Here is a 12,001-nt window from a genome sequence, read left to right on the forward strand (position 1 = left end):
AAGCTGATAGCATTATTCCCTTTTTAATGTGATATTAACATTTTGATTGACCCAGGAATAACCATTTTAAAATTTTTATTTATTTGTGTGTACATGAAGCTCATGGAGGCCAAAAGAGGGTGTTAGGTTCCCATAGAGCTAGAGATACAGGCAGTTGTGAGTGGTCTGCATGGGTGCTAAGATCTACCTAACTCTGGGTCCTCTGGAAGATCAATACCACTGAGCCCTCTCTCTAACCCTCATTATCCACAACTCTTGTAAAACAGATTCCAATGTAAACAACAAAAGCCAGGATTCAAAGGACTGAATAAAATCAGAAGAAACATTGACTTCAGAGCCAGGTGTGCTGGCACACGCCTATCTCCCAGTACCTGGGAGGTAGAGTGAATTTCTAAGTTCAAGGACAGCTTATGCTATACAGAGAGATACCTTAAATTCCAGCTACTTAGGAAGCAGGGAGAAGAAGTTCCCAATTTAAAGCATAGTCAATAACTTAGTCAGAGCCTGTCTTAAAGTTTAAAACAGGAGGGGTGGGCTAGAGAGATGGCTCGGTAGTTAGCAGCAGATACTGCTCTTGCAGAGGACCTGAGTTCAGTTCCCAGCACCCACATCAGGCAGCTCACAACTACCTGCATGTAACTCTAGCTCTGGGTGGATCTCATGCTTATGACCTCCTTTGGCACCAGCATTCACAGACACATCCCACACATAAACATACATACACATAATTTAAAATAAATCTTTAAAAAATTTTTTTAAATAAAAGGGGCTGGAGATATGTCAGAGATAGAGTATTTAACTAGCCTCTGAAAAGCCCTAAACTCAATCACTCGTACTAAAATGTGTTTGTGGTGGAAGCTTCCCCATCCCTTATCTGTGAAGGCTAGAGTGCTTTAGTAACAAAAACTACTTTCAGTCAAAAGAGAACTTAGAGAAAGCATAACAAGACCTTTGACTTCGTTATCTAGTCCATCCAATGAGAGCAAGTTACTATCAGAATTCTTATTGGAGGTCATAATACAGGGGCCATCTTCATATGATTCCTAGCAAAATAAAATACAAAAGCAATAGCAATATAATTAATCATGTTTAAATATTTCCAAATACACTAATGCCTATCATTCTACAGCTGAATATGGCTTCATGACTTGCTGAGGTAATACTCTTCTAGCCCTCTAATTTCAGCATATCATATTGCCATGATGATCCATAATTTTGTATTTTAATTCCTTGCCATACTCAATTAACTATGCTAATACTTCTGCATTCAAATACATCTCATAAGTATCTCAATATTCACGCCCAGAGGTATTTATATAGGCACATAAATATACCCATGAATCCTAAAAAATAATGGCAAAGGAAAAGCTTACCAGAGTCAGGCAATAGCGAAAAAGAACAACTTCAAAATCTCCCAGGTCATAGGCAAAATGCCAGGAGGAGTAGATTCTGAATATACTGAAGGGCTGTGAGAAATATCCAACACAGTGTTCCATTCTAGAAAGGCACTGGAGTCTCAGTTCACTCCTGAACTCTACACTAATCCATGAGACCAATAAAAATAAGATATTATTATTCTGAGTGCTGGAGCTTAATAGCAACAGACACAGTCAGGTAGGAAACTCTGAAAACTACCCCTCCAGACAGACTTCAGAAAGTAGGTATACTAGCCTGGAGTACCAAAAGTTCTCTATATTCAACACTGACATGGCTTTCCTGAACAGCCTATATGCACAAGCAATAGAAAGAGCAGCTGCAGTTGGTCTTCAAGCTGCTCCTCACTTAAGAAGACATGTTTTCAAGAGGTGAGAACATTACCTTAGAAGTCACATGGTAACCTTTAATGATTCTCACTAAATTGTATATACTCTCTGACACCTCCATCTTTTGCTAAAAGTTCTCAAACTGAACAACCAAGGCTGGCATTTCCTCCTACAACCTTAGACAGCTTACTATGAGCTGAAGTTTTCAGTTCTACCTTTGAGTATGGTCCTAAAAAAAATAAAAATAAAAATGTTCACTTAAGAAAAAAAATGGTGTTTTACATCCAGCTGGTTTGGTTCTTCTATGTCTAAAGATCTCCCTTCAACATAATCTGAAAGAAAGCCAGCACTATTCCAATATTAAAATAAGTAAATGGGCTAGAGAAATGGCTCACTATTTAAAAGCACTCACTGCTCTTACAGAGAACCCAGGCTCAGTTCCCAGCACCCACACCAAGTGGTTCTTAACCACCTGTAGCTGCAGTCAGCTCCAGGGTTTTCAATGCCTGCAGACATTCACATTTCTACACAAAATCAATACAACAATAAATCTTAAAAATAAGTGAGTAAAATAGTAGATACTATGTCTAGATTAAAAATTCTACATGACAGAAAAATAAGAAAAATAAAATCTTAAACAACATTTCTATTAGGCCAATAATTACATAAACTTTAAAAATGATTTTTAAATATTTCATAAGGACCAAATAAAGTAGAATAGTTATACAAAATATATTTTCCACTTATTTAAAAACTCCCTTTTTAAAAAAGTCAAATCTTTACTAACCAAATAAACAAAACCTGTCACTGACTCCACCAAGTAGTACACAATGTTACTTAACATTGTGAAAGAAATAAACTTTACAACTATTCACTTCAACTTCTGAGAGTTAGAACTCTCAGAAAGTAACAAGGAAGGAAGAAATACCACTCAAAAATTCAAGAAATGAAGATCAAATGACAAGGGCAAACCCACCCACTTGGAACCTATAAGCTGTACAGAATGGCAAAAGAACAGCATGGTGGACCTACATACAGGAAGGCAACCCCAGCTGGGGATGATAAGAACAGGCTATGAGCCTTCTTAGTTAATATGTAGGATGTGGGGTGGGGTTGAGGCAGTTCACTATGTAGACCAGGCTGGCCTTGAACTCAGAAATCCACCTGCCTCTGCCGGTGGTGCTAAATTTTAGAATCTTTATGAAGTTGAGGCTTGCTGGAGAAAAAGCAGCACTTGCAGCAGATTTTGTAGATGAAAAGTGATCTCTCTCTTGCTTTCTGACTGCCAGGCCAGCCTCAGGACCCTGCTTCCACACCACCCCCACCATGATGGACTTCATTTTTCAGGAACTGAATGGTAAAATAAACCCTTTCTGCATGGTGTTTATTGCAACAACAGTATATAATTCACTTTTCAAAAACCTAACACCTAATGCTATCATATACCTAAATATGCTATTTGAACCACTTTAAGAGCTTACAACTAACAAATCAAAAGTAGTCATATGAGTGTTCGTATTAGTTAGCCACTAAGAAAGGCAGGTACCTGTGGGGGCAGGCTCCTATGTTAATGGGCCCTTGAAGTACCTTTTCCTTCATTTTCAGCTAAAAGTTCATGGTGCAAGCTAAGCATAGCCAGGCATTTCTGACTATCACTTTAACCTTTTACATATGTGCTCCATGACTCTGAGCTGAGCATGCCCAACATTGCATCTATCTGTTCTTTAAATTATGACCATAAACAAGCATAAGAGGAACACAACAGAAAACACTTAGGAATGGGCCCTGAATGAAATCCTCATGTTTCCTTTGATCAAAGTTGGAAATGACTCCCCTGTTTACCTTATCTGCTGTATGTAAGACATTTTTCTCCCCTCTTGTATGTCTTGGCTCTGCCTATTTTGACTTTGCAAACCCACTATACTCAGTTACAAAGCTAATAAATAAAACTTCTAGACCCATGGTAGCACATGTTAAAAATGTCAACACTTTTGGGAAGCTGAGGCAGGATGATTAAGAAATAAGAACAGACAGCCTGGGTGACATAACAAGTTCACAGCCTGCCTGCGCTACATGTCAAAAGAAAAGAAAACAAAAAACAAAAAAACTAATCAGGCTTAGTGGTGCACACCTTTAATCCTCGCACTCCACACACAGGCAGAGATGGGTGGATCTCTGGGAGTTTGAGGCCAGTCCAATCTACATAACAAGTTCCTGTCTCCACCCACCCCTCAAAATTTAATAAAAGTCTACAATCATATCTTTATGACATTAACTAAATACAACTTTTGTGGTTTGGTTCCAATTTTTTAGATGTACCTGGTTTTGAATACTACTTTTCTGAAGATACTGACTCCAAGGATCTGGTATCAGTTCATCTGATGCTCGATTGGGTGTTCGAGAATTAATTTTAAGCAAATAGCAACCCTGAGTTCCGTATTTCTGCTTCATTTCTTCATAAATTGATTCAGCTCTAAAGAGAAAAGAAACTTTGTAATAACCTTAGACAGACTTTAGAGGCAGAATTTAGCAGACCTTAAGACAACAGCTCTTAATTTTTTTTTTTTTTATTTACTCCCCTTTACATGTTTTTATATTTACTTCTGTAGGGAGGGAAATGACACATACTACACTGCACATGGACATCACAGGACAACTCACAGAAGCTGGATCTCTTCCCACCACATGGATTCTAGAGATTGAACTCAGGTCATCAGCCTTACCAGCAAGTACCTTTATCCACTAAGACATCTGGTAAGTCCAGACAAAAGATTTTATTTTATTTAGATTTTGTTTAAATGTGTATAATACTACATGGATTTGATGTGCACTATTTACATGCAAGAGCTCAAAGAGGCTAGAAGAGGTGTCAGATACCCTGGGGCCGAATTACAGGCAATTTCAAGCTGTCATGTGGGTGTGAGACCTGGACCTGAGTCATCTGCAAGAATGGCAAGTGCTCTTAACCCTGAGCATTACTTCAGCCCCAACTACAGACATTTCAAATAACCCAATAATAATAGCCCCCAAAAAGGCAAAACAGAAAATTAGAGATTATAAAAATTTAAACAAAATCTCATGATTCTAATTAAAACTTTTCTTCATGATAGTCATATCTGTTGTAAGAGCAATTCTGGTGGCCAAACTCGTCTGGGGGAACTACAGAAAGCAAAACTAGTTTCTTAACAACACAGACCATCTGAGAGCCTTCCATACTGGCTACTGTGGAGACTGCCCATTTCCAGAGCTACTTCAAACATACAGATTAGCAGCTGTCAACTGTGGGAACTCATCCGCAGAAAGCATAATTTGAGAGTATCTTTTCAAGCCATTTATTAATAAATGAAAATTATACCAAAAAAGTATATCGGACAGGGAAGAAAAGGAAAGAATTATAGCAAAGCAGATGAAGCCCTTATTGTACAGATCACCCTTTATTCTTTCAGAACTTAGAGAAGCTGAACCTTGAGCTACTTCGCAAACTAATAAATGAACAAATAAAAATCAAAACCTTTCCATATTTAAAAAAAAAAAACTTGTCATCTTTAGCTACATACCAAGTTTGAGGTCAGCTTAGGCTACACAAAATATGTTTAAAAAAAAAAAAGAAAGAAAGAAAACTACTAAACATGCTAGCTGCTGGTAGAGAAAACTGAGTTGAAATGTGACAACTTAATAGTACAACTGTGAAAAATTAAATTCTAGTCACATTAGGTTAGTCTGCTTGTTTATTTGTAATTTTTTTATTTCCTTCAAGGCTGAATACTGAACCCAGGGTCTCAAAAGAAAAAAGAAAAAAAGGTAAACTATCAGTCTAGTCCCAAGTCTAGTTAAAATAGTCAACTGGCTATCTTGGGAGAGAAGGACAACTGGAAAATCTGAAGGCTTATTCATAAACAAATGCTGATATTGTACAAATAACAACCATAGCAAACAACAAAACTCACATACTATCCTATTAAGGCTAGGTTAGTAAGAGTTATAAAACAATGTAAATAAATACAGAAATATGCTTATGTATATACATACTCAAGTACCACAAGTCAAACTCCTGCTCACTTTATAAATAATACTTCTAAAAACCTAAGAACTGAGTTATTGAGATGGCTTATGAATAAACATGCATGCTACTAAGTCTGAAGACCTGAAATCTGAGTTCTACTCCTAGACCCACATGGTAGGAAGAGAACCGGCCCCTGCAAGGTGTTGTCTGACCCCTGCTTGCAGGCTGTGATATACACACACATACTAATTATTAAAATTAATAAAAAATGAAGAACCATTGGCCTAATTCTGAATGCCACTTGAACATCATCACCCAATATGGGAGACAAACCATGTTCTACTAACTCAAAGTTACTTTAATAGACAGTTCATACTATTTTTTACATATACTACTCAATAACCAATGGGCTTTGAACATTTTTTTTAAATGGTAAAGATGAGTACTCCACAAGCAGCATTTATTCTGTTTCTGAGTTTTAAGTTACTAGAAAGTAGTTCAAGGGTAGGGTTATTGCTCAATGGTCAATGATCACTTATGCTCAAAACAAAGATTATAAATTATAGGTCCCAAATGGCAATCAGATACCAAGAATAATATATTAAAAAAAAAAAAAAAAAAAAAAGATTAACTTGACCCATACCCTGAAACAAAAGCCAAAGTAAACTCCAAAGCCATGAACACACAATTATTTTTATGCTTATTTTCTAAGAATTCACTTTAGGGGCCAGCAACATAGCTCAACAAGTAAAAGCACTTGCTGGGGCTGGAGAGATGGCTCATGGGTTAAGATTACAGACTGATCTCCCAGAAGAGGTCCTGAGTCCAATTCCCAGAAACCCAAAAGTGTCCAGTGCCCTCTCCTGGCATGCATGAAACATAAAAAAGAGAGAGAGAGAAAAAAAAAAAGTGCTTGCCACCAACAACCTAAGTTCAATCCCTAGGCCTCTGTGGTGGAAGAAAAGAACCCAATCCCTAAAAGATGTCCTCTTCCACATGTGTGCCATGGCATGCAGATATATTTGTGCCAGTGTGTGTGCCAGACACACACAATAAAAAGTGATTGTCCTTTTTTAATAAACTAAAACAATTAAAAGTGTAAAAGCAATGCTTACCTCTGCTCATCTCCTGAAGTTACATCATGCAAAAGCACATAATATTTAAGTGTATTTGGGATGAACCACTTAGGGTAGGAATAATCACTGTTGTGCTGAATTCGATGCTGTTCTTGTGACAACTTTGAAAACTGTTCCATAGGTTCAGCTTCACCAGATGATGCCACTAACATACCTTGTAACCATACTGTCAGGGAAATTATCACATGTCTCAATGATAAATACTGCCTTATTACTATAAATTTTAGGAAAACTTTTCTAGCCAGGCTTCATAGCACAGGCCTGTAATCCCAGCTACTCAGGAGGCTGAGGGAAGAGGGTTGCAAGCTAGGGCTGTCTCTGCACTGTAGTGTGGGTCTAAGGCCTGCCTGAGCATCTAAAGGAGACCTCTTCCTCTGGCTTCCATGTGCACATACATACACATTTGCACACCCAGATGAGCATACACCCCATGCACATTGCGTTCAACTACCCACATCAAAAATCCAAAATAATTCTGAATGTGGTATCACTACCAATTAAAAAAAATCTCCATTCTCTATAACTTCTCAAGTATGGCTTTCAGATGACTTAAAGGATACATGCTAAATAATGGTTCAGGAACTCATGATCTGATGCTGGCATGGACTGCAGAAATGTCTCTCTGTAAGACTCAAACCATGGAGTAGTAGCTAAAATTAACATGCAAAATGGTTAGAATTCAGCAAAATCAGTTTATAAAAGATAATTTCTAGTAGTAAACAAGTATTATTACCTGTATTAAGATACATATAAAAGCAAACAACATAATCCATCTTATTTGTGGATGCAACATTTTATATAAATACATCAATTTACATATATTTAAAGATTATATGTATAAATAAATATATATCTCATATACAGCATATATATATTTTAAGCTATTCATGAAAATCCATTTATATATGGAACTACTCAGTTCAGCAGAATGAAGCTGTCACTTCTGAACCATGTATGACTACTCGCTGGATTCACAGTGAGTAGAACTAAGCTTTAGATCATCCCAGTCAGCTCACAGTCATAAGCAGACCCTGCTCACAAGAGATCACACTGGCTCTCCACCAAGATGATCTTACCCTCAGGAGAAACTAGACAGTACTGAAAGGAAGTATTGGCTGTCACAACAGAGAAGATGTGACTACTGGTACTTAGGCAAAGAGGTCAAAATATCAGACATCTTACAGTGCACAAAACAATACAGCTCCAGACACAAAGAATCACCAGGCTCAAACTGTCAAGATGAGCATGGCTGACAAATGCTGTAGGCTTGAAGACTTGAGTATGACTGTAACAAACCTTTTAAAATTATTACTGTGTTATGTGCTTATTGCAAGACATATGTATGTTGTTGTATGCAACGAGCACCTTTACCCAGTGTGCCATCTCACTGACCCACAAAGCCTTTTTAAAGAGAATTTCAAAAGATAATTACTTTATAATCAAGTCAACTCTTTAGCAATTCATATTACATTTTTAAAAAAAAACATACTTACTTAGTTGGGCAAGGTGGTTCATGCCTCTAATCCCAGCACTCAAAAGACTGAGGCAGGAGAATTAAAATCTGACATCAGCCCCAAATGACAAAGTAAAATCATGTCTCAAACAGTATCATGAAGGAGAGAGAGCGAGCAAGGGACAAAGGACGAGTGCTAGACAGAGCTGGTTAAGCAGGCATGCCATATAATGCCTAAGGTGAAGGATGGAGTACCAGGCATAAATGACTAGAAAGGTAGAAGAAAAAAACTCTGTGTTAAGCAAATACTATATCTCATCTGGTGCCAAATAAGCTCTTTGTTATTTAGTTTTGATTTTTGTTGTTGTTGTTGTTATTGTGTTGTTTTGTTTTTGAGATATGATCTCACTATGTAGCCTTCCCTGGCCTTTAATTGCCAGATCTGTGCCAGAATGTCAGCCAAATATATATAAAATTTACTATGGCCAGGTGTGGGGGCAAACACCTCTAATCCCAGCACTGGGAAGGCAGAAGCAGGTAGATCTCTGTGAATTCAAGGCCAGCCTGGTCTACCTAGCAAGTTACAGGACAGCCAGGACTGTTACAAAGAGAGACCTGTTCCAAAAACAAAACAAAATAAACAAGCAAATGTTAAAACAAACAAACAAACAAAAAACTACAACAAATGTCCTACAAGGAATGCTCATGTGTAGCCAGGCACTGGTGGCACATACCTTTAACCCCAGCACTCAGGAAGCAGAGGCAGGTGGATCTCTGAATCTCTGATTTTGAGGCCATACAAGAGTTCCAGAACAGCCAGAGCTACCCAGAGAAACCCTGTCTCAGAATTACAAAAAAAAAAAAAAAAGCTCATACTTTTAGTATGGTTAGAAGGAGAACATTATTAAGATAATTCCCAGCAGTACTATAACTTTCATAGAAATGAAGAATGAATGATACAATTATATGTATTTGTCCTAATAGGAAACCAATTTCTTACCAATCAGAACATGTTCTTCCATCCAAATCTCCAGCTAAAAAGTTTATTGATTTATTAACAACACCAAGAGAAGAGATACCAAAAATTTTGTGGTATCTCACAGAAAATGGCTCATTTTACAAAAATGACTACATAAATATATAAATTTTGATCATGTTTACCTTTGTTGCTTTACTGTTGCTGAAAAATTAACAAAATAACAACAAAAATGAAACTGTAGTCATACAAGCAAGTTTCTGTTTGGTAGTAGATCTTCCAAACAGCCATACCATACCATGTTATCTGTATTAACAAATTTTAGCTCAATGTGACGATCTACAGATCATCTAGGAGGTAGAGGAAGGAAGACCAGGGATTTAAGGACATCCTGGGCTACATGACTCTATATCAAAGAAAAAACATAAGAAAAAAGGGGGGGGCTAAAGACTCTTATATCATCAGGACTACATTATGAGCCATCCACTAAGTGGTATACTATATAAACTATGTATGATTCATCCATTAAATGATACACTGTGCAACTAAAAGAGAAAGAGGAAACTCCGTAAGGCTGTAAAGTAAAATCTGCAACAGCCAAGGCTAGACATGATGGCTCATACCTGTAACTCCAGCACTTGGAAATCAGAAGCAGCAAGGGGATGGCTATGGTTCAATGCCAAGCAAGGCTATGAAGCCAGACTGTGTCTCAAAAAGTAAATAAATAAACAAACAAATAAAAATAAAATGGGCTGGAGAGATGGCTGAGAGGGTAAGAACATGGGCTGCTCTTCCAGAGGTCCTCAGTTCAATTCCCGGCAACCACATGGTGGCTCACAAACATCAATACTGAGCTCTGGTACCCTCTTCTGACATGTAGGCATACATTCTGGCAGGACACTGTATGCATAATAAACTGTATGCATAATAAACTGTATGCATAATAATCCAAAAACAATACGCACTTTTGTGTAAGAAAGTGGAAAATATATAAAAAGTTATACACATTTGTTTATATTTGAATGAAAAGATAAACCTAACACTTGTGGGCTACGGATATAGCTCTGTGGTAGGACATTTGCTAGCATGCATAAAGCCCCGCCTTGGTCCCAAGCACCACCACAAGAAAAAAGCCTAATATAACCAAGTATCTCTCAGACAGGAGAAAGGAGAATGGGAGAAAGGGAAAAGGGTGGGGTGGGGTGGGGGGCAAGAGGAGGAGTGGGGAGGAGAGGGAGAGAGGAAGGTAGGGAGAGGGGAGGGAGGGAGGGAGGAAGGGAGGAAGAGAGGAAGGTGGGGAGAGAGGAGGGAGGGAGGGAGGGAGGGAGAGAGGAGGGAGGGAGGGAGGGAGGGAGGGAGATGGAGAATAGCTAACTCTCTCTGAATTATGGGTTTAATCTTTTGTTTTTATATCTGAGACAGGGGTCTCACATAGCCCAAGGTGGCTTGAACTCACTGTGCTAAGGGTACCCTTAAAGTCCTTGTTGTGATTTGAATATAAAATGTCCCACATAGACTCATATATTTGAATACTTGGTCCTAGTTGGAGGCACTGTCTGGGAAGGTTATGGAAACTTTAGATGATCAAGAAAACACTTTATTAGTGGGCTTTGAGGTGTTCTATGCTAGCCCTATTTCCTTCTCATTCTGCTTTGATACTGTGAAAAATAATGACTTAAGGCCATTTCTTCCCCCAAAATAAACCCATTCTTTCCTAAGTTGCTTTTGTCAGTGTATTTAATCAAAGCAACAGAAATGAAATTAATACTCTTCTGACCCTTTGTCTCAACCTCCCAAGTGCAGGAACTGTGAGTGTACGCCTCCACATACAGTTTGTGTGTGCTAAGAATCAAATTTGAATGTCATGCATGACAGACAAGCACTCTACCGCTGAACTATACACTCCAACTGTGTTCCATGATTTGACTTCAGAACTTCACAAACATAATTATATATAAAACTATGTGTAATTTTTTACTAAATTAAATAAAAAAGAGCAAGATACACACTCAGACACACATCATGAGCACTGTGGACACTAAGCACAGGTACATAAGGAAGCAAGGCAAAAATGTGCTTTCATACTTCAGACAGGTCACATTCAGGTTAAGTAAGGTTAACAGGTAAATTTCCCCCTCATCCACATTTTCCTGAGGTCCTGTAAAATGTGTGATTCCTTCATCTGCTTTTAACTTTGCTAACTGTCAATAAACTAATTTTGTTATATTTTTCAAATTATGTTTTTTGTAGGAAGTAAGGAGAAATGGTACTCATTAACTTTTGTGTTTAACACAAGGCCTTAACACTTAATGACAATTCTCTCAGCTTAAAAATGCTTCCACATAGTTTGGGATGGAATCACTATTTCGCTACTATTCCTTTTTTATTGGCAAGTGAAATAGCATCCATGATACCCTGTGTATGTTTCCTTCAGCAAGTCAAGGGAACACTTGGGGGAAAGCAGGAGATGAGGAGTTCAAGGTCATCCCCCATTTCAATTTGAAACTAGCATCGCTACACAATGTACTTTGCCTCATTAAGGAAGGGACTATATATATATATATATATTTTAATGAAAGTAAGATGCAGTTCAAACTAGACTATCCGAAGCAATGCATGGATTTAAGAAATAGACAATAGATGATGAACAGGTAAGCGTGTAAACACATC

The 12,001-nt window shown here is 37.8% G+C and overlaps 1 protein-coding gene across 2 annotated transcripts in view; it reads right to left on the reverse strand.

Annotated features, from left to right (window-relative positions):
- Nucleotides 1–12,001, reverse strand: part of Trappc8 (trafficking protein particle complex subunit 8) — a 74,039-nt gene that overhangs the window by 46,103 nt on the left and 15,935 nt on the right. For both annotated transcript variants that reach the window (XM_051202066.1, XM_051202065.1), the window contains exons 3-6: nucleotides 7,463–7,552; nucleotides 6,882–7,056; nucleotides 4,083–4,236; nucleotides 950–1,043 (exon numbers count right to left, since the gene is read on the reverse strand). In XM_051202066.1, coding sequence (XP_051058023.1) covers nucleotides 950–1,043; nucleotides 4,083–4,236; nucleotides 6,882–7,056; nucleotides 7,463–7,552 — 513 coding nt within the window. The remainder of the gene's footprint in view (nucleotides 1–949; nucleotides 1,044–4,082; nucleotides 4,237–6,881; nucleotides 7,057–7,462; nucleotides 7,553–12,001) is intronic.

This window comes from Phodopus roborovskii, unplaced genomic scaffold, assembly GCF_943737965.1.
Source record: "Phodopus roborovskii unplaced genomic scaffold, PHOROB, whole genome shotgun sequence".
In the NCBI taxonomy this organism is placed as follows: Eukaryota; Metazoa; Chordata; class Mammalia; order Rodentia; family Cricetidae; genus Phodopus; species Phodopus roborovskii.